The 24,204-nt window shown below is 39.7% G+C and overlaps 1 protein-coding gene across 1 annotated transcript in view; it reads right to left on the reverse strand.

Annotated features, from left to right (window-relative positions):
• The window catches only part of FBN2 (fibrillin 2), a 2,449,070-nt gene that overhangs the window by 848,183 nt on the left and 1,576,683 nt on the right, over window positions 1-24,204 (reverse strand). Inside the window, exon 28 of the mRNA XM_044060803.1 lies at window positions 17,968-18,093. Coding sequence (XP_043916738.1) covers window positions 17,968-18,093 — 126 coding nt within the window. The remainder of the gene's footprint in view (window positions 1-17,967; window positions 18,094-24,204) is intronic.

The following is a 24,204-nucleotide window of genomic DNA, read 5'->3' on the forward strand; positions in this document are numbered from 1 at the left end:
TGCCTCTGGCTAATCTAACCAAACTAACACTTGTAGTTATACTTTCAACTGTCCTCACCTCTACCTACCTTCTTACCTCCTTTGAAAAACTGTACTATTACCATTTTAACCACTCTCTAAAACAAACAGCAATTCACACTCATATACCCTCTAATAGTCATACTAATATAACTACCATAGGCTCTCCCATATCAAACACAATAAACCCACAAAAAAGAATGTGAAAATTCAAACTAACCTTAGGTATAATTCAGTAATAAAACTAAACAATCCCTCCTTAAAAGACGGTGACATCCACCCCAACCCTGGCCCTGCCAAGCCCATTACCCTAACAACCCACCCAAAAATCAATAACTCTTTCCTAATAGGACATCAAAATAGCCCACCTCCATGCCCTTCTAGATAGTCACTCCTTTGACATCTTTTGCCTCACGGAAACTTGGTTGAAACCAGAGACTAACGACAATTAAATCATTCCCCAAGGTTATAACATAGTGAGACAAGATCAAACAAAATGCAAAGGGGTGGAGTAGCAGTTCTATTCAAAGATGGGCTTCATATCTCCACCTTACCATATAATCCAACCCAAGATAGTAACACAGAAGTCCTCATCACCAAACTTCAAATCAACCCAAACAAATCTTTATACATTATCTGTATTTACCTACCACCCGGAAATAATATCACTACAATAGAGGCTATACTAAGCTGGGTGTCTTCAACTTACCCCAAGAAACAATAATACTAGGTGACTTTAATACTGACTGGAAAGGTGTCAACACTGAAAATCCTACCTCTCATATTAACCTCCATGGCTTTAGCCAAACTATCACCTCCACAACCAGAATTAACAAACCAAATAAAAAAGAGACCACCTTAGACTGGAAACTTATAAACAGACAGAAAAAATCTTACAAGGTAGGAACACTGCCAGATGATGTAAGTGATCATATTTTGACCTACATCATAAGAGAAAAAAATGATCTTCCCAACCTCCCCAGCTTTAGGATAGCACGCTCTACCAAATACTTGCCCTAACAACTTTCTTATACATCTATTTACTTCATGCATACTAGGTACATACTTTGCAAGATACTGGATAAATCTTAGAAACTTCTGTCTTTCCTGCTTGTCTTCCTCCCTTGGCATTTGCACTACTTTTTTTCTGAATATGGCTTTAGAACCTTTGCTAACCCTACAACATAATCCCACCTGAAGATCAGAAACACCAATTCCATGTTAGTAAATGAGAAGCCTAGTGTGTGCAGTCAGTAATAGTCTAGTACAGCCCTTATGCATATTTTAATAAAGCATTAAATATTGTCTATGCCACGATATCTGGAAGAAGGCTATTAAGTTCACAATTCACAAGGAAGGGCCTTCCATAGAATAATAATAGTGATAATTACAGATGAGTCAACCTCACAAACATCTTGTGGAAGGTTATAATAGAAAATGGCTATGGTTATTATTCAGATACAGAAAACCTTTGTCTCTTTAATCTAACACAGAACATCAACAAAGGAACATCTTGTTTGTTTAAACTTCTAATTGCTCAGAGTGTGAACACAGCCCTTGCTGAAGTCTTATCAGTCCATGCAGCTTAACCTCAGTCTGACTAAAGCATTCAGTATTACACCTCATAACAGAATCATACTTAAACTTAGGTATCTGTGTGTAAATAATGCTGTAATAGCTTTGGTAAACATAGGTTCATAGGTTCATAGATACTAGGCTATCGGCCCAAGGGCTTATGTAAGCCTAGCCAACAAGGTTCCCTGGCTTATGCCACCCAAGAAAGTTATTTTCCAGTGCCACTGTTGAGCAGAGACACAGAAGTGATGCCCGGGGTGTATTTCCTATTTCCCATCCACTCATCAAGATTTTTCTTGAAGAGTGCTAATGAAGAACTTTGCTTGACATAGATGGGTAGCCTGTTCCAGAGTATGGGAAGTCTCTGGGACAGGAATCTATCCCTCCAGCATGTCCTGTTTATTGTGGTGACAAGGTTTAGGTCCCTAGAGTGTGTAGCTCGGAGGAATTGGGATTTCTTTAGGTGCAGCATGTCCAACAGCTCTGGGTTTGACATAGCTTTATATGTTAGGCAGAGATCACCTCGGAGTAGGCGATATGCTACGGAATAAAGCTGGAGTTTTTTGAAGCAGTCAGTGTAGGGCATTTGTTTGAGGCCAGCAATCCTCTTTGTGAGGAACTTCTGTGGCCTTTCTAGTTGCTGCAGATGTCTTGTGAGGTACATTCCAAAAGGGGCATTGTACTCTATAATGGGTCTAATGAGTGTCGAGTAGAGGGGAACAATGACCTTTTTTTCCTGGATGAGAACCCTTTTATGATGAGGTGTGCCACGTAGAAGGACTTTCTGACTACTGTGGCAATGTGAGTATCAAAGGAGAGACTACTGTCCTCCTGGGTCCCAAGGTCTCTTATCACACATTCGGTGTTAAGTAGATTGCTGCCTATGTGGTAGTTCATGGGTACAGAGGTTTTACCAAAGGGGATGACACTGCACTTCTTGGCATTGAGCTTGAGGCCATGGCTCTGACACCAGGCATCTGTCTGAGCGAGGCCCTTCTGTAGGATGTCCACATCATTTGGGGACTTGACTATGGCTCCTAGTTTGCAGTCATCTGCGAACTTCATTAGCCAGAGGCCTTCTGTGTTAGCATGTACTTCAGAGAAGTAGATACCAAACAGGAGAGGTCCCTGGATGGAACCCTGTGGTACTCCACTTGTCACTGCTTTGATGTCAGATTTGGAGTCTGCAACTTTTACAGTGTGGGTTCTGTCAGTGAGGCAGTTGGCAACCCATCTTATGATGTAGGGATTTATACCTAGTTTAGTGACTTTAGCTATAATTCCAGATTGGGGATGGTGTCGAAAGCCTTGGCGAGGTCAAGATAGGCTGTGTGAACCACCTTACCCTCATCTACGGCTTAGGTGACTGCCTCAAAGAAGTCGATCAGGTTCAGGAGGCATGATCTGCCTTTCACAAACCAGGACTTGGTGGGATCCACAGTTTGGAGGTTACCAATGTCTTTGTTTATGAATTCCATGATGATACGTTCCAAGGTCTTGCAGACCAGGCTCGTCAGGCTAATAGGTAGATAGTTCCCGGGATCAGTGGTGGCTCCCCCTTTGTGAAGTGGGATAACTGTTGCTGTGCACCATTCAGTGGGCACAAAGCCTGATGCGAGGTTATTATTGAACATGGTGCTTAAGTGGGGAGCCAGTTCGTTCTGAAGTTCATGTAAAACACAGCCTGGGATGTTGTCTGGTCCCACAGATGCTGTGTTTTTGGCTTTAGAGAGTACAGCTTTTACCTGCGTAGTTGTGATTACAGGGACTCTGCATTCTTCCTGTATAGATATGGGCCCTTTTGGGGATGAGAGGGGTGTAAAGTTAGCACTGAACCTATCTGCCAGGATGTTGGCAATATCAGTTGGTTCTGTAATTTTCGTGCCGTTGTGCTGTAACTCAGAGCAGATCTGGTTGTTGCCATCGAGATTCTTGACATAGCTATAGAATGCATTGTGGTTGTCCTTAGAATTAGTGGCGATTTTGTTTTCATAGCCAGCTTTGGAAGATCTTATAAGGGATCTCAGCTTCTTACTGAGGCTGACCAGGGAGCTCCTCCACTCATGGGATTTTACTCTCGTTTGCAACAGTTTCTTCCTTCTGTTGTACAGTTTGTTTATGGCAGGGGACCACCAGATTTGCTTCCTTTTTTTGGAGGATAGCATCTTGGTTCTGTTTGGGATAGCATGATCCATGCACTCGTGTAAGTGCTTAAAGAGTGCATTTGTGTAGGATTCAGCAGTTGTAACTGTGTTGTCCATCTGCATGGGTGTTATGAAGTTCAACACTTCTGTCTTAAGAAGCAGGAAGTTGACTTTGGAGAATTTTTTTCTATGGTTTCCTTAATGGGGGGTGGGGGTGGGATGTGGATATCAATGGTGATTATCTTATGGTCAGATCGGACCAACGAGGAGTTGACTTCAGGTGTGGAACACCAGTCACTCATGTTGGTAATGACTAGGTCTAGGATATTGTTGCCCCTGGTGGGGGTGTGGATAACTTGATCCAGGGCATTGGAGTTTATGAATTCCAGAAAGCATTGAGCTAAGGAGTTGGCACATGAGTAATTTTCCCAGTTAATGGTGGGGTAGTTGAAGTCGCCCATTATTAGGGTGTTTGGTTAAACCCTAATATTTTCCAGTACATCAAGAAAAGAGGAGTGGGAAACCTGGGGCATGGTGGGGGATCTGTAGCAAGCTACAATTTGGATTGCAGTTTTGCCCAGAGTTAGTTGCACTTGGATAACCTCGGATGCATTACGCTAAGCAACTAGCCCGGAGGTGTGGATATCCTTAATGAATATGGACACACCTCCACCTTTGGTGTTTCGGTCCAGGTTACATGGCTGAAAAGTGTGGTATGAGTTATAGCCTGGTAGTGCAGGGGTGCTCTCTTGAGCCTTGAACCAGGTTTCAATCACTGCACAGATATCGATGTTCTCCATTTTAAGGAGTGCCTCGAGTGAGTGCATTTTGAGATTTAGACTTCTAGCATTGAGTAGCATTACCCTCAGTTTTTGCTTGCCTGTTCCTGTTATGGTGGTGAATTTGTTATTTGAACCTTGCCTAAAAAAGGCACTATAGGGGCAGCAAGAGCCTTAGCCAGTATCTGGAATCCCAGGGGCGAGAGGTGCAGGCCATCTGTGGCAAAGTATCGTGGTCTGTCGACCATGTCATCCCAAGCAGACAGATACTGGATCCCCTTAGAATGACACCAGAAGCTTAGCCAATTGTTGAAGTCAATCATTTTGTCCTTGTACTGCGGTATCATTCTGGGCAATGGCAGAATGCTACTCAGGGCTAGGGTCATACCTGCCTGGGCTACAAGATCGGAGAGCTCTTCCATGTCTCTTTTCATGTAGCCCAGGGAAGTACGTCTCAGGTCATTCACACCAACATGGACAATGACAGAGTCATATTTGTACTTGTTGGGGAGTGACCTGAGTGCGTGGGTTATGTGGTGGATCCTGGCACCCGAAAGGCAGCTGACAGTAACCTTCTCCTTGTTTAGCCTGGTGAGTGGGACATCAGTGTGCCTGACTATAGAGTCACCTATGACTAGTGTGTTGGGTACGTTGTTTTGCCTTTTTGGCTGTAGTTGAGTGGCACAATGAGTCTGTGGGCTATGTGTCATTTGGGTTGTGTTGGGGGATGGAGGTTGCTTGTGTTTCTGCTTTGGAGGTCTCTGTTGCTTAGACAGATTATTATTGAGAGCCTCCGCAAATGTTTTTGTGTTACGATGTGTGGATTTTGGTGGTGTAGATTTAGTGAGACTATGTGATGAGTGTGGTGTGGTGCAAATGTTTACCTTCTCCTCATGACTGTCAAGTTCATTCTTGGTTGGAGAGAGCTTTATCTCCAGTTTGGCTAGATAAGTGCATCTCTCACAGGTTGTAGTGTTGGGTGGTAGGAGGAGAGGGTTGTCTGTGTACATGAGGCAATTTCTACATTGCCTCAAGATGCCCAGATTCATCAGATAGACAGGAGAGAACACTGGGAGCTGACCCTTGGACATGCCTGAATAAAAAACTATTGTCCTCTAGAGAAGTGAGGAAAGTGAGTACAAGAGCTGTTTTTCTATAAGCAAGTGAGAAAAGTAAGTACAAAAACTGTTTTCCTCTAGGTAATGAGGAAGGTTGAGTGCTATAGTAATTAGTAGCTTATTTAGTGCTTACAAGTTCTGAACAAGACCTGAACAGGAATAAGCAAATTTAAGTGCTAAAACTAAGAATCTGTATCTGCACTAGACGAGTTACAGGACAGAAACAAGTGCAAATGCAGGCTTTCAAATCAGAAAGTTGAGAGAGATGGAGGAGATTGCCCAAACGGCCAATAACTACAATTTCTGGGCCAGAACCACTCCTTATGTAGTAGACAGGTTACCTAGTGCTTACCACTCCCACTGATAAGCTAGAAGGCTTCCCTCCATCATAGAAACGCTTGGGGGGCTCAGAAGCTTACAAACAGTCCTGGATACAGCAAATCTGTATCTGGAACACTAGTTACAGGAAAGGTAGGAAACAGGCTTATCTGGTTATAAGATCATATACAGCAAGCAAGACTAGGACAAGTCCTATGCTTGTCATTCCCTGTCAACATTAGAGTTCCCCCAGAAATATATCCTGGGGTCTTGTCTTTCTAATACCTTTTTTCAGGCATCAGGACCAAAGTCAGTGCTTTACTTAACAGCTATGCAGATGACTGCATACTGGAGAGGACTGCCCCTCACACTGCTCATCCTATCTCCCATCAAACTGCACCTAACATCACACATAAATAGTGCAGTCAAAATACGAGAAATTGTAACAGCCTAGCAAAAAACATCACTACTGATGAACAGTTAAAAAAATGCAATATTGTAAAAACCTTTGTATCATTGTTATGACTGTTCGTTTGATACTCATATAGTCTCTCCCATGTGGAAATCATACAAAGTTAAGGACATTATTCTCAGTGGGGGTTAGAGGCATGCCATGAGGTAATTATCACCCTGTGCAAAGGTCTTATCAGGCCAGTTACAGAATATTGTCCCTGTTCTGTAACCTACTTATTTGCCATCTGGTCCAGCTGTCATGGGTACAATGTTCCTAACAAAGACAGCTAAATGCTTCAAGGCTTGTCTTATAACAAAAGACCATAGCATTTTTTTCTCTTCTCTGTACATTGTTGCCTTCTTAAAGGAGACTTTTTCCCATCATACATAACTATAAGGAACAATTAAGCAACATATTACTAGTCAAATCCCTTTGCCAAGAATACTTCTGGTAACATGAACTCAAGATATTTGTGCCTTAATAAAAGTTAGTATCAACTACACCACAAAACATGACAATCTTGTATTCCAGACATACATAACTGTAGAATAAACACCCTTCCCAATTAAACACAGCCCGTAATTCCATACCATCAAAAAGGAAATGGATGACTATATGGGTACCTGTAAGTTCCAACATGGGATCCAAGGGTTCATGTTCCTTAATGGCTAGCAAGCTTTGATGAACTTACAGACCTGCGATGTTAAAATATGATCCATTTACTTTAAGCTTGTAATGCTGATTTTACATTTGCTTCTATTTAACTCAAAATTGTGGTGTCTTAATCTAATCAACAGCTGTATTATCCTCTTATCATATCCTTCTTGTGTGTAAAACCATACTAACAGATAATCAATTATGTTTACAAATGTTTTCAAACTTTTAGTTATTTTCCACATATCTATCTCTTTTTGGCACATCTATTGCTGCCAAAATACTAAATAAAAGTGTAAGTTTTGATAAGTGAATCTTAGTGAGCTTGACTGGCTATTAGAGCAAAGCCAAACACCTCTATACCCAGTTTTATATGCATGGCTCTCCTTTCTGGGAACCCAACTGTTGTCACTACGTAGTTGAGTGATGATCAAATAATCATCGCTGCCAGCTCACCAGCCGAAGAGCAAGAAAGTGAAGGTTGCATTTTCCTCTCTTTCTCCCTTTTCTCTGAGTTTGAGAAATCTCCAACTAAGTGTGTGTGTGTGTGTGTGTGTGTGTGTGTGTGTGTGTGTGTGTGTGTGTGTGTGTGTAGTTTGGGTTGTGGGGCTTGTCCCCAAATCAGGGGGAACAGGAGGTAATACTTTTGTGTCCTTGGGAGTGTCACTGTTTTCAGTAATGGCTCCAAGAGATTTTAGATGTTTTGAGTTCAAATATTCTTCACAAATTAAATTAAATACAATCATTCATTACTCCATTAGCAAAGATGCTGGAAAAAGCTATTCACAGGCAAGTAATAATCCAGTTAACAGAAAAAAACACCTTCTCACCCCTGAACAGCTTGGATTTCACAGTCAGCAGAGGCAGAGACTGCCTTATTCATAGGTTCATAGGTTCATACTAGGCTATCTGCCCTAGGGCATTTATAAGCCTAGCCAGAGTGTGTTTGGCTTTCGCCACCCATTTTAAATTAATTTTGCTATGTCCTTTTTCGAGGTTAGTATACTGTGCCTCTGTCTAACAGTGACACAGAAGTGATACCAGGGGTAAACCTACGATCTCCCATCCTGTCCCTCCAGCATGTCCTATTTATTTCAGTGCTGAGGTTCAAGTCTCTCAAGCGCATAGCTCGATGGGATTTGGATTTTCTGAGGTGCAGCATGTCCATTAATTCCGGGTTGGACATGGCTTTATACGTCAGGCACAGATCGCCTCTGAGCAGGTGATATGCCACTTAGTAGAGCTGGAGTTTCTTTAACCGGGCAGCATATGGCATCTGTTTGAGCCCTTTGATCCTCTTGGTGAGGTACTTTTGGGGTCTTTCCAGTTGCTGCAGGTGTCTGCTAAGGTACATCCCAAAAGGGGCATTGTACTCAATTATGGGCCTGATGAGGGATGAGTAAAGAGGCACGATGACCTCCCCTGATCTAGATGTGAATCCCTTCATGATTAGGTGGGCTATATAAAATGTTCTTCTAACCACTCTGGCCACGTGGTTGTCAAATGAGAGATTGCTATCAACTTGGGTCCCCAGGTCCCTAATTACTTCTTCTGTACTTAATGGATTACCACCTATGTGGTAATGTGTGCGCACTTTGTTTTTGCTAAAGGGGATGACTATACACTTTTTGGCGTTTACCTTGAGGCCATGGCTCTGGCACCAGTTGTCTGTTTCTATGAGGCACTTTGGGAGGATGCTTGTGTCGGCTGGAGAGTCGATTATGGTGCCCAGTTTGCAGTCATCTGCGAACTTGGACAGCCACAGTCCTTCCGTGTTGGCCTGTACCTCCGAGAAATATATACCGAACAAGAGAGGTCCCAGGACTGAGCCTTGTGGGACGCCACTTGTAACTGGTTTGGAGTCTGACATGGCTCCAGCAATTCTAACCATGTGGGTTCTGTCCTTGAGCCAGTTTGCAACCCATCTAGTGACATAGGGGTTTATATTTAAGCTGGTGAGCTTATTTATAATGCCCGAGTGGGGTATTGTATCAAAGGCTTTTGCGAGGTCCAGGAAGGCTGTGTGGACCACCTTCCCTTCGTCAATGGCCTTGGTGACTGTTTCAAAGAAATCGACCAGATTTAAGAGGCAGGATCTGCCCTTAACAAAGCCGAACTGGGTAGGATACAGTGTCTATGGGTCCCCAATATCTTTATTTATGAGGTCCATGATGATCCTTTCCATAGCTTTGCAGACCAAGCTAGTCAGGCTTATGGGGCGATAGTTTCCAGGATCCGTTGAGGCACCACCTTTGTGGAGAGGGACCACTGTTGCTGTACGCTACTCTATGGGTACATATCCTGTAGTAAGGCTGAGATTGAACAGTAGTTTTATGTTTGGGTTTAGTTCTTCTTGGAGTTCATGTAGGACGCAGCCCGGGACACCGTCTGGTCCCACTGATGCTGTGTTTTTTGCTTTGGAGAGGGCGGCTCTTACCTGAGCATCTGAGATGTCAGGGGGGCAGCACTCTGCTGGGATAGATATTTGCCCTTTTGGTGGGGGGGGGGAGTTTGCACTGAACCTGTCAGCTAGGATGTTGGCAATGTCTGTGGGTTCGGTGTATTTTTTGTCATTTTGGACTAATTCTGAGCATATCTGGGAATTCCCACCCAGGTTCCTAACATAACTAAAGAAAGCCTTGTGATTATCCTTAGTGTCCTGTGCAATTTTTCTCTCGAAGCTGGCCTTAGACGATTTTATGAGTGCCCATAGTTTTTTGCTAATACTGATCAGAGATGCCTTTCCTTTTTGGGATTTTGCTCTATCATGTAGTAGCTTCCTCCTTCTATTGCATAGTTTGTTTATGGCTGGGGTCCACCAGACAGGACGTCTGCCTTTGGAGGATTGGGTCTTGGTTTTATATGGGATTGCAAGATCCATGCATTCCTGAAGGTGTTCATAGAATGCGTTTATAAAGGATTCTGCAGTCTGGGCCGTATTTTCTACAGGCCCGGGGGCTTTGAAGGATTCCACCCAGGTTTTGAGGAGTGTGAAATTTGCTTTAGAGAAGTTTTTTACTGTGGTTTTCTGGGCAGGGGGTGGGGTTGGGATGTGAATATCCAGAGAGATTAGTTTATGGTCTGATCTTACCAGTGAGGGATACACTTCTGGTCTGGAACATAGAGTCCTCATGTTGGTGATGATCAGGTCCAATATGTTTTCCCCTCTTGTGGGAGTGGTAACAAGTTGTTCCATAGCATTTGAGTTTATAAATTTTAGGAACCTTTGGGCTAGGGTGTTGGAGCTGGAGTAATGCTCCCAGTCTATGCTTGGGTAGTTGAAGTCGCCCAGTATAATGGTGTTTGGAGAGACCTTCATATTTTCCAGTGTTCTCAGCAAGGCCGAGTGGGGTTCCTGGGTTTGGGAGGGTGGTCTGTAGCAGGCTATAAACTGGAAGGCAGTTTTACCCACTGTTAGTTGCACATGGATAGTCTCTGATGCTTCGTGCTGTGCCACCAACCTGGAGGTGTGGGCATCTTTGACGAATATTGATACTCCCCCCACCTTTTCTGGTTCGGTCCAAGTTTTAGGGCTGAAAAGCGTGGTATGAGGTATAACCTGGTAGTGCTGGGGTGCTCTTGGGACCCTTGAACCAGGTTTCTGTTACTGCACAGATATCTATGTTCTCCATGCTAAGGAGAGTTTCGAGTGCATGCATCTTGAGGTTTAGACTTCTGGCATTGAGTAGCATTACTCTTAGTTTCTTATCCCTTGTGATACCTATGGAGGTGGGTTTGTCTTTTGAGCCTTGCCTAAAAACGGCACTATGGGGGTAGCAAGAGCCTTTGCCAATATCCGAAAGCCCAGGGGTGACAGGTGCAAGCCGTCCCTAGCGAAGCATCGTGGCTTTTCGAGCATGTCATCCCAGGCTGACCGGCATTGGATCCCCTTTGAATGACACCAATACTTAAGCCAGTTGTTGAAATTGATCAGATTGTCTTCTGTCTTCATATTGTGGCATCATTCTTGGTGAGGGTAAGATGCTACTCAAGGTCAGGGTCATACCGGCCTGGGCTACATGCTCAGAGAGCTCCTCTATGTCTCTTTTCATGTAATCCAGGGAGGTACGTCTCAGGTCATTCACACCAGCATGGACAATGACTGAGTCATATTTGTACTTGCCTTGGAGTGACCTGAGTGCTTGTGTTATGTGGCGGATCCTAGCTCCCGACAGGCAGCTCAACATGACCTTCTCCTTGTTCAGCCTGGTGAGCAGGACGTCAGTGTGCCTGATGATAGAGTCACCTATTACAAGTGTATCTGGTGTGTTGTTTAGCCTTAAGGGCTGTGACTGTTCGGCACACTGGCTTTGTGAGCTATGTGTTGCACGTGTTTTGTTTTGGGGTAGCGGTTGCTTGGGTGTCTGCTTTGGAGGTCTCTGCTACTTAGGCAGATTTTCATTTAGAGCCTCCGAGTATGTTTTTGTGTGTTTATGTGTTTGGTTTGCTGTCATGGTAGGTCTATGTGAGACTGGAATTGTAGTGAGTGTGGTTTCCTTCTCCTCCTGACTGGTTACGCCAGTACTGACTTGAGAGAGCTTAGCCTCCAGTTTGGCTATATGGTTGCATCTCTCACATGTGTTGGAATTTGTTGGGAGGAGGAGAGGGTTGTTTGTGTACATGAGGCAGTTGTAACATTGCCTCAAGATTCCCAGATTCATCAGCTGGACCGGAGAGGAGATTGACAACTGACCTTTGGACATGCTAGAATAGTATTGGGAATTCCTTTATAATTGAAAAAAAGGGCCAATAGGGAACAAGGTACTCAAGGGGAGTTTGTGAGGGTGTAGTGCTTTTAATTTTTTAGTGCTGACAGTGAGCAAGTGCCAGGTTTAAATGCAATGTGTTACAGGTAACTTAAATGCAAAAACGACAAACAGTAACTTTCTTTCAAGTGAAACAGGGAAATAAGTACAGCAAGCAATGCAGATGTCACTAGGGATCCACAGAAGTGCTGAAAAGCCGTGTTTTAGGTGAAATTAGCATTTCAGGGAAATAAGCAAACAAACAACAAGCATACAAACAAAGCTAGATTCAGCAGGCCTGGATCTAGTCTATGCTACAGCAAACAAGGTGTACCAATTTCAGTAAGAAACAGTTCAAATATGCAGGCACTATAAGCCTTTAACCAGAAATTCCCAGCTCAGAAGGGCAGAGTCCAGCCTCTCCTCCCACAACAGTGAAGACCACAAACCTTATTAATGTAAAATAACTGGCCTGAAGCCCAAGTGCTTAAACCAGAACTAATACACTTTTAGAATAACAGACGCTGAGCCCTCAATCAGCATTTCCCAACTTAGAAGGATGTAAGCTACCTGTCCTGCCACCACAGTGCAGGCCACAAACCTTCTTAAGTTAAAACAACTGGTCTGAAGCCCAAGTGCTTAAACTAAAAGGGTTAGAATGAGTTACACCAAGCAGTAATAAATACAACTGAGTACTTTTAAGATAACGCAAAAGCAAAATAAAGTAGGAAGAAACACAAATACAGTAAAAGCAGATACATTTTTTTTTTTTAAGTGGAAAGAGAGAAAGGAGTAGCAGAAACTAAGCTGATTGGCCTTCTCAAATGTTCTCCCTGTACTGGGTAGAATGAGGTAATGACACTAGACTGGGATGAGGGTCCCAGATCAAATTTACACTAGGGGCGGGCAACTGCAAAGCCAGCAACTATAAAAACACTATACCAACAGGGAGGCAGAGTGGGAAACAAACTGCAGAAATGTTTCTCACACCTGAAAAGCAGCAGTGAGCCTTTAAATGAAAGTTTTAAACAGCTAAAGGAGCCTCTAGAAAAAAGAGTTTAACTGCAACAAGTTATTACAAACAACCTAACAGATGCTTAATAAAAGTGGAAAATTTCCAGTTAATACCTCACACACAGTGAAACTAGCTAGAAAAATACACAGTACACAAAGTGCTATAAATAACAAAGAAATAAAGAACAAAATAAACAAAAAACAGGATACTTAATGTTATATATTATAGCTCCGAGTTTCCTCAGTGTCCTTCCTTCGATCAAGCTCAGTGTGAAATGAAATTCTCACTAACTGATAAAATACATGCTGAATTGAATAAAGGCAGAATGACTGCTAATTTGTTCCAAAACCTGTTCAAAGTATTTGACAATAATGGTCAGTCTGTCCCCTGAAAATCATCTTATTTCATTAAAAAAACAGTCACATTATACATATTGATTTTCTAGGATTTAATCACAGTTACAATATGTGAAAGGGAAAAATTCTCTCTGCTTATTCCAATCAGTGTCTCTATTCTATAAAGCAAGGTTCAGTTCAAATCATCTCCTGTGAATGTGATGTTTTTAATTTTTAATTTTTAACATTCACTGTCAGCTATATGATTTTAATTATTTTCTCTACAGTTCTGAATATTTTATTCTTGAACTTTGTATGTTTTATATCTATTATGCTAATATGGTGATTAGCCTTTTAATTATCAGTGTATTTAAAGACCTGTTGAGGGTGTGATGTTATTCTGATGAAGTTCTGGTTTCTGGAATGAAAGTGCTCCAATCTTGAATAAACATTCTGTGCTTTTAAGTTGGCTGCAGTAGTACTTTTAGTCAGTATCAGTTTGTGTGCCGTTTGAAATATACTCTGGTTTTGGACAGTGTTTTGTTTTGGGTATTAAGCTAGTTTGCAATGGTTTTGTGATGTTGTTTTGGTTCTCAATTCGAATCTTTACTTCACCAAACCTTACTGCATTTTAAGTAGTGTGTCAGGCAGCTGGCATGACAATATTGGAAATACTCTTAAAAAAATACATTTTATAATTTGACACTACCTGAAAGTATTGCCTTATGAACACTGAAGTAGTAATAACGAAGGCAGACAGGGATGGTGTGCTGTAAATATGGATACTGCCGAATACACAGAAATAATCGAAGGAATGGTGGAGGAACCTAACAGTTATAGAGAGGCTGTATGGCACGGCATCATCAGACCGTACATGCAGCTGCAAGATGAGCTCCAGGAACTGATGCACATTGGTCGTACTACTATGGCAATGTCTAACTTTTTAATTGTTGAATGATCTAAAATACTCACTTTTCCAGAATAACCTGAATAACAAAAGTTCACAAACTGACCACTAATCCCCTGTTTAGGCTAATTATTTCAGCAATGAGCTCCAAAACTGAACAGTAATGTCTGGCTACAGAACTCAGGCTGCCTGTTCCTATAAAGAAGAATTCCTGTTAAGCACAAATGTTTCCCTAAAGAAATGAGCATTGTAGTTCTCCTAATCCACTAGTTCTTCACCCTGTGCTTATCAAAGCTAGTATAACTTAAATAATTAAATTCCCCTTTCAAATCATATTATCAACTATCTTGTATATGTCTTATTCAAGGCTACATTTGTATAAACAGGCATTACACTCCTCTTGGACATAGCACGGATGGCCTGCCACCTACAGTTAACATGATTCTGTAAGGGCTAACATGATTCTGGAAGGGCTACACACCTAACAACAGTAGGACAGAGTACAACAAATGGGGATACATACAGCTTAACAAATCTGCATGTTGTGATCTGGAAAAGCAATAACTGTCTGTCTCCTCTTAGCCATGAATGGATACTATGAAAATATAATATAAATACGTTACCTCCTCCTATCCAGAAAAAATATAATTTTGTATACCTAGCAACACACACACACACACCCAAATCCAAAACCTCCATGACACAGTTAGCAAGGGACAAATATTGGAATATGGTCAACTTCCTGAGAATTAAACACTAAAATATCTGAATCATTAACTACATGACTTGTACAGTTTCATACATGGTCTAAATTGTATTAGCCTTGTATGATGTCTCATAGTAAAACCTGGATGCGGTACAGTAGACTACCTATGATAAGGATATTACTTAAGTGGAGTAGCTATATTGGTCTTGAAATGTAACGCAATACTTTTCTCCTTTTCAGTCAATCTCCTCACACTGCTGAAAGACAAATGATTTATATACCAAAAGCCAAATATGCACATATGATGCATTTATCTCCCATGTGTCAAAAGCACAGAACCAGAACAAGTTATTTAATGGCACCATGTAAATATTAAAAGTAACATTACCATCTTCAGAGAAGTCAACACTCCAAAGAAAATTGACTGCAAAAGAACATGACAATTCATATGGATTATAGGGTGTAACCAAGCTCAACACCCAGCAGCCCCCTTGGTATAATACTACTGCCTGTAAAAGTATTCATTGGATATTATCTACTATTCCCCTAAACACTACCTCATCTGGAATTTTATCTAATAGTCTCATTAAGCATTCTCCAGTACTTACTGTCTGGAACTCACTATGTACTACACTAACCCTCAACTTATCAAGAAAGTTAGTATTGTCTTTTAAGCTTATATTCTGTTGATACATCACTACAAGTCAGGTCCTGCTTAGCTGGTCAACAGCCATATATCTGGATCCATTTACATCAAAGCCAACTGGACGAAATGGAATTCAAACAATTTTTACACGTGATTTTGTGGAGTGAAATTCCCTCACACCTCAAGCAGGAAGCTATCACTTTGCAGCCGTCAACTCATCATTATCAGTCATGGCGCTGAGGTACCTTAGGGAAAACAAATTCTTCTTTGCAGTGACTTTGGATGGCAAAAGTTACTTTTGACAATCTTTGCAAAATCCTCATTTCCCAGAAAAGAATTTTGCTCAGCTTTCTGACTCTCCTATAATTCGTCAGTCACACATTGCTCACAATACTGTATTCTATGGCACTGTTATCCATAGCTCATCTAAGTGCTGTAACCCAACCTTGGAAAACATAGAAACAAATATTATGACAGATCAAAGGCAAAGATGGTAAAACACAGACAACAACATCCAAACTGACATAAGACAAATAAATCCATGACAAGCAATTCAAAATTTCATACAGATGACCCAAACCACAATATTTCATACAGTAATGAAATGATATAACGTGCATATAAAATGTTCTGGTAGCCTGTTAAGCTACTATTAAAGAATACATATCACCTATTTAATAATCCCTGTGACTATGCCACTGACTAAGATATTGTTGAAGTGTTTAGTAATGACTTTGACAACTACATTTTTTGGCCAATTAATACTATATGAGAATTGGATCACGATACAATTGCACAGTTGCTCAGAAACCACCTTTGTTTCATTTCATTATATCACCTAAAAATGTTCCATAAAATATTCTTAAAAATAATGTCAATGTCATTAGAGGGATCTGATAACTTCCTTGGCAATATCTGCAGGTATCTGCATAAGCTATCACTAAAACATGAAAAGGGATCATTACATGATGTGTTGTCAAAACGACGTAACACACTAATGTAAAATGGCAGATGTGATATTACGCATAAAGAGGTGCTGTAGATCAGACATCTAGATACAGGCCTATAGCATTATTAAACCTAATGATAAAACACTGGGAAAGAGCAATACACGCATAACTAGTCCATTACCTCAGTCAGCAAAGCATGCTGTCTGAGGTTTTAGACAAGCATACACAGCTAATGCAACACTAATATGCCTGACAGAACACATCTAACAAAACCCGGACTAAGAACAAGTCATGTGATTAGTGTACCTTGCTCTAAGTAATGTGCTTGGTGTGAGCAAATAATCCATATTTACTTTCAGCAGTAAAAAATATTATATCACATACAGCAATCCATAAGGACAACAAGCTTATCTAAATTCAGAGATCTTTCATGAAGAGTCCATCAACAGCCAGTTTTTGGTTTTGTCTTATTTATAATATTCATTAATAAAATATAACACTGTAAAGTAGCTCAATTAATATTACATGCTAATGATAAGTTCATTCATGCAGTTGTCTTCACACAATATTCACACAACTTTCCCAATGCAATATAAACATGGATCTCACACTCTCTGAGCAAATTATTAGTTTCCTGGGTTCATAGCTTTGATTGCCAAGCTTAGAATTTACTGGCCTTCAAGAAGCTTCACTGCTATAACCACATGTTGATACTTTCTACGTTTCATACGTGCAGAAAGAATATTTTTGTAAGATGCTAGTAACTGACTTGTTCTGGCTATGAGTGGAGGCTTATATTATAATCTTAACATAAGTTTAGAGGGGGTGTTGTGTAATATTTTTGGCAGATTTTTTTCCTTCTGTTGTTAAGACTTACTTCAGTTTACTTAAGTGTTATGTTCCCCAGTGTGATATTATCTCTCCTGATGGTACATTTCAGGCATAGACTTTCAAACAGAACTGGATCAGACATTGCCTCACAGATATGAAAGGGGTTACCTCAGTATATAGCCCAAATGGTAGTGCAAAGAAAAAAGGTAACATGCATACAGTTGAATGTTTAACCATTTGGATGGGACTGTATGATGCAACACTTGCAACATACACAAAAGAGAATTTTGTAGCTTTAGTGAAGCTTAAAAAAGGACAGAAAATGGAACAACTATTGGTAGACAAGTAATGATTTAATCAAATTTAAACAAAAGAATAACAGTGATAAAATCATAACAGCATGTTATTCTCAAAACATTTCACTCAGCACATATGAGAAAGAACAAGACAAAGTACCTTCCCTAAATGGGACAAGGACATTTATGTGGTAAACAAATGGGCAAACACACAACTGGTCACTGAATCTATGGTGGAAGGGGAATCTTCTGGTTAATTGTATAAGTAAGATGGTAAAGGGAAAAGTAAGGGTAGGGGGTGGCTTTGCCTACTACAGAGATGCAAACATTTGAATTCTTTTACATAGAAACAGAATTTGATGTAATAGCTGCCACAAAGATGTCTTGGCCCACTCTGTATCATGCAAAATATTACTCTTTTAGAAAACAAAGGTATGAAATGCTTATGTAAAGGCAAAGGTAATGCTAATACTTACCAACACAGCCCTGTCTGTCAGGAGTTGCCTGGTACCCTGGATTACAGGTGCACTGGTAACTTCCAACCGTGTTCACACATTTGCCATTCCTGCAGAGGTTGTCACTGAGAGAACATTCATTGGTATCTGAAAAAAATACAGAAAATAATTTCATTCTTATCAGAAAACAATGGAAGAGGATCAATTCATATCCAAAGGGTAAAAGTAATATGCTCTGCATTCTATAATCAAATGTATACCATAGACACACATATTTACTCCACCCCATCTTTGTCTTATTTCACTTTTAATAATATTATTTCACTTTTAATGATGCTTTTTAAAGCCTTTCAGATAATGCATTAAAATGCTTTGTTTGTTTGCCAGATGTTATCACTGAAACAAAAGATCACAGGATGCAAAATGAAACCCAAGGCTAAAACAAGATGGTCTGTAAGAGGAATATATACTAAAATAAGATTTCTAAGAGCGTATCTCACGCTGCTTTGCTAACTTCAGTACTAACAGCTGAGCGTCATGGTTACTAATTTTAAATGAAAGTAACTACAGCATGAATGGAGACATTGTTAAACCAACATTAGGGAGAAACCCACTATATTTCAGCAAAGTAATAAGGTTTGTCATAAAGCCTTAGAAGTGTAATGAAAACAAAACTGCATTTTTAGTCATTTGTAATTATTGAAAATCTCACGTATTAAAATGTGTGTTGAAATACACCACCTTTCTCATACCATTTCTAATGACTTGCACCTGGGAACTTTCTTATTTCATTCTAGACTTAAATGAGAAATTGCATCCTTTTATTTTTAGTGATTTAAAAAATTAAAGAACAATTATGAACATATAACATCTGCTGAAGCCGTGATCGATTATGCTTCTTGAGCTGTTGTATTAAAAGTGATGACATTTATGGATATGATTGCCATACATGATAGCTTCATGCAAGCTATGTCAGAAGTGAACAGTAAGATCAGCAAAGGATAACTATGGAAGTACACTTTCCAGTCTCTACCCCACTCCCAATTTCAATCGATGGGTCTTCCACCACTTCCTTCATCCCTTTGAGTAACTTTCCAGTTCTACCTGGCTGGGGTCAGCATGAGTATTCTGGTGGTGGTGGTCTCACCAGTAACTGTTTCTCTGATGAGGAGGGATTTTTCTGTTATGAATACTCTCTTGTCCCCCCTCCCCCTTACCCATCGTGGAATAACCTGAGGGCTACTCCACTCTTCAAGGAAAATAACTTCCATGAGGGAATGGTGAGATTAGCTTCCCCCCAGGATAGGCATGTTCATCTCTCCCTGCCAGTGTCCCAGATGCCCAAGCTGCTAATCGAGCCTGGGTCACCTGGGCTGCAGTTAGGACTTTATCCTTCTATGCCACTGTGTGGGTTAAACATTACATATCTTGAGACATGCCTTTGCAAAAGGCAATGGAAAGAGACATTCCATCATTACCCCCCCCCCCCCCCATTCTTACCCAGTAATCCAATGAAGGAGTACCATTAACTCTGGAACACTGTTTGGATAGAAATCTTCCTAAAATTAGATTATGCTACAGGATACAGTGTCAGAGTCAGAAAATGCCAACTTGCTGTATCATATTCTTCTGAAGCTCTGATTTCATTACAAACACTTTTTATAAGCTAAATGAACTTTCTGCAGCAGGCAACATAACTAAGGAGCTTTGTCAAATATTGTTTCCATATGAAGTATGAGTCTTTGTTGATTAACACTCTCAGATGTGATCACAAAGGTGCAGTAGATGCACTGTGTTTAAAAAATATTGAAGTTCTTATATCAGATTACTCTACTTATTTTGAGGTACAACAATTGTGATATTAGTACATATGAGTAGTAGGGGCATGGGGGGTTGCAGCTACCTATATCAGCAGTGTAGAGGGGCTGTGTCTCTAAAGAAAATTATTTAAAAGTGTTTTAGTATGTTTCAGATGTCAGTATGTACATTTAAACACAGTGATTTGTGATACTATTTTCAAATACTAGTCACTGATGGACTGAATTTCTGTCATAGCGCTAACTGTCTCTCTGTCTTCATGAAAACAAAAAGAAGAAAAAGAAATGAAAGAAGAATATTTTATGGCAAAATCCAACAACACAGTTTGCAAATCGGGTCTATATTGGAACACCGAACATTTAAAATGTCGAGTGTTCTAATATCGACCCGTTTTCAGTGAATGCTGAAAATATCGAAGAATCAGAAAACCAAATTCTTTCTTGACCAGATCACCTTGCCTGCATGATACACTGATGTCTGAAAATATCAAAGAAGCAGAAAACCAAATTCTTTCCTAGGGAAAGAATTTGGTTGTCCGTTTCTATTGCTTCGGTATTTCAGCTCTCTGGTGGAAAGTTACGGGTTGGGTTCAGGTAAGTGTGCGATTGTGTGGATGTGAGGGTTAGGGCGGGTTAGTTGAGTTAGGGTTAGGGTGTGGGGCAGGTAAGTGTGCGATTGTGTGGACGTGAGGGTTAAGGTGGGGTAGGTGAGTTAGGGTTAGGGCGTGGGTAAGGTGACTGTGCGATAGTGACGGATCTTAGGGTTAGGGTTTGGGTTAAGGTAAGTGGATAGTTAGTGGTGTATGTATAGTTTAGTGTAGGGTTAGGTGTAAGAGTTTAGGTGTATGTGTGTGGATTGCTGTTTGGTGAGCTTGTGTTGTGTCTATGTGTTTTGGAACAGTGATACATTTTGAATGTTGGGTGTTCTAATATAGACCCTTGCAAATCACAGTTTAGCAAAGTCTGATCTTTTTATTTAATGAATGATTGATTGATTTACTAGCAGGGTACAATGATTCAAAGATCCCTTTCAGTCATTACTCAGGCAATGAGCGTAATGTTGGATGTATCTGAAAAAAATGCAAACAATATTCTGTGAACATCTAAGATTTAAGACCAGATCACCTTGCCTGCATGATGCACTGACGTCTGATAGCAGTCTTGTACAAGATTAGCCTTAGATATCATAAGACACAGTATAACAAAACAATGAATAAGCAGGTAGATTTCAGGCTTTTGCGTTATATTTTGTCCTAGTATAAATCTTGCATGGTGTTTTCATCCTAGTATAAACTTTTTAAAACATTTCCACAAAAATAGTGGCAAACTGTTTTATAAGCAACAGACAAAGCAAAGGAGACCTGGTAAGAAGCAACATACTTTGATCTGTGAGTTTATAGTGGAAAAGTAGGTGCATGGCATAATGCTATGTATGCATTACTTCTCTGACACAGAAATTTTGTCCAAAAGAGGACAATCCCATGAGTAAACTCTTTTGGGTGCCACTGGTGGGTGACACACTATTTACTGCTTCTCTCCATAAAGTGCGGCTATTGAAGGCTTTCCAATTAGCAGTAACTGTGCTCATCAACAAAGAGGGGCTTGGAACATAAACAGGCAATATTATTTCAAATGAATTCACATATTTTAATACTGAAGCATAAAGGTCAGTTTACCAGTATGGATTTAAAGTCTGTCTGAAAATCTGCAATATGTACCTTCCTATAAGGTGGTAGGTTCCAGTACAAATGAATGTTTTTATTTTAGAACAAACACAAGTAAAAAATTCACCTAAACAGTCAAAAGTGGACTAGAGAAGTCAAACGTTGTAGAAGCAAAAGAAACAATGGTCCAAAACCATCAGTTTATTATAAAGCAACAAACAAAGCTTTCGAGTTAACAAACTCTTCTTCAGTATAGTGTTAAAACAGACAAGCTGTAAAGCATCAATATATATCAGATGCCAGCCAATAAAACAACACAGTTCATTACATGGTATAAAAGCCTACAATCTTAAAATCAAACTTGACTAATTGCTATAACAAAGCATCAATTTGAAGTTGTCACATACGACTGTTTCTCTTTTAGTAGAGGTTTTAAACTATTAGTGACATTTAGTCCTGGGGGGTGGTCAGCCCAAAAATAATTTATCCATTTATATTCCTCTATCTCTGTTTTATTAGCAAAGTCACCACCTCTGTTCCCTAGTGTGACTCGTGATAAAACACAACATTTAAAGCTATGCTGCACACAATTCATCATTATATGCTTTGCCAAGGCATTAGTTGACACACTTCTAATATCAGAGAGATGTGAGGAAACTCTTTCTTTTAACTTTTAATTGGTCTTTCCAGAATAGAATGCCTCACAGGTTATACAGTTCGCTAAGTAGACCACATACATGTTGTATACTCGGTAAAGACATTTTTTTTATAAGTATGTCGATGTATAAATTCATTACATGTATTTATTTATTTACAGAAATTACAACTATAACATGGGACCGTAGATCTTAAACAGTCCTTTCCTGCTATTTTAGGTTTACCTTCACTCCGCTACTGAAAATGCAACCACCATTACAGCAGAAAGTACTGATAAAATAATAGTGGATTTGGCTACAGAATCACATCAACATGAAGAAAATAATTTAAATGGACTGTCTGTGTGACCAAAAATATTACAACAAGGAGAACAGTGTCCAAATGAACTAGCTGTATGACCCAAGACCTCTTTTTTAGTTCAGACACTACAGCGGACATTGCAACTGAAACTTCCACTTCAGATTACAGTTCAAGGAAGGCCTGTAAGCAGCATAAGAGGGAGAAGCAGGAGCAGAAAGAGAAGCGACAGAGAACTAACCACACAGACACAGCTGGGGATTACAACCTTCACATAGGTAGGCCCAACAACCAGAAGTCAAGTAGTATTAAAGGAATACATTTTGGTAGTTCTGATACTGTTTTACATGACGGCAATTTTAACACTGTTTTAAACTTGTCTGCTAGTGTATTAAGTGAAGCTGAATTACAGTTACTGAGTAAAAGTTTAACCTATATTCCTGCCAAAGATGGGACTCTTAATAATGACTTATCAGAACTTAGATTTTTTTGTAAGGAATTTAGAACTAAAAAATATGTTTAAGAACAATGAAAGTAACTATAATTTGCAGCTAAAATGTAGCAGCATTTTCATACCTAATGGTACATCATATAGTAAGGCGTTTTATAAAATGTGTGAGAATGAATTATATGAATTGTTTTTAAAAAATATGGTAGAAAATACTCTAACATATGATGAAAGGACTGCATGAAATGAACTACTAGCTAGAAATGATATAATACTTAAATAAGCAGACTAGGGAGAAAAAGTAGCAGTTATGAATACTGGTAATTATATTATTTGGATATTGAATTTATTGGAAGATAAGAATACGTTTAAGAAGATTAGCTGCTTACGGGTGAATGATATTGTTTATAAAGTGAAAATTTCCATTTCACCGGAGCTACATAATTACTTCTATTTAGCACACCCTGTGATTCCAAACATTTACGGTCTCCCACAAATACATAAAAATATTACTAATCCACCGATGAGATCTACTGTATCAGGGAAAAGATGGATTACCACTGCACTATCTAAATACTTAGAGAAAGAGCTACATGGTATGTTACAGTAAAGTAAAAGTTTTATTAAAGGCGTAAATGAATTTTTAACATCATTGCATACCTGGTCAAAAGAGAACTGTGTCACAAGAATGGTTTTAGTTACTTTAGATATAAGGTCGCTATTTACAGTCATACCTGATGATATAGGAATACAGTCTGTCAGAGAGTTCCTTAGTAACCATAGTAGCTTGAGTGTGACCAAAAATAATATGTTATGTTCTATGTTAGACACAGTGCTTGCTAATAATGTATTTATGTTCGGAGAGAACTATTTTCATCAGCGGCTGGGGGTAGCTATAGACACCCAGTAGTGAATACTTGCTAACATAGTATTAGCACACTGGGAAGAACAGGTCATCTAGGAATCTAATAATGTTCATAACTCGAATGTGATTTTTTTTTTTTTATAAAAGATTGGTGGATGACATCTTTTTGTTATTGAAAGGGATGACAGAAGAATTAGAAGTCTGTGTAGAGTATTTATAAAGTACAACTAGTTTTCCACTGTTTAGTATGTCCTATTCAGATGTGACTATTAATTTTTTAGATGTTAATATTACACATAACTATCCATCTTTTGAAACATCCATTTATAAGAATGTGCAGGTGACAAGATATGTACATGCATGAAGCATGTATCCTGGGTATATCCATAAAAATGTTGTTAAAAGCCAATTTCTGAGGGTCAGTAGGTTAAATACCATTGATAATGGTTTGAGAAAGAGCTAGAAGCTATGGCTTCAGATTTTAGGGTAAGATGCAATGATACAAAATTG

The sequence above is a fragment of the Protopterus annectens genome, chromosome 2.part0 (assembly GCF_019279795.1).
Source record: "Protopterus annectens isolate FY-2018-M chromosome 2.part0, PAN1.0, whole genome shotgun sequence".
In the NCBI taxonomy this organism is placed as follows: domain Eukaryota; kingdom Metazoa; phylum Chordata; order Ceratodontiformes; family Protopteridae; genus Protopterus; species Protopterus annectens.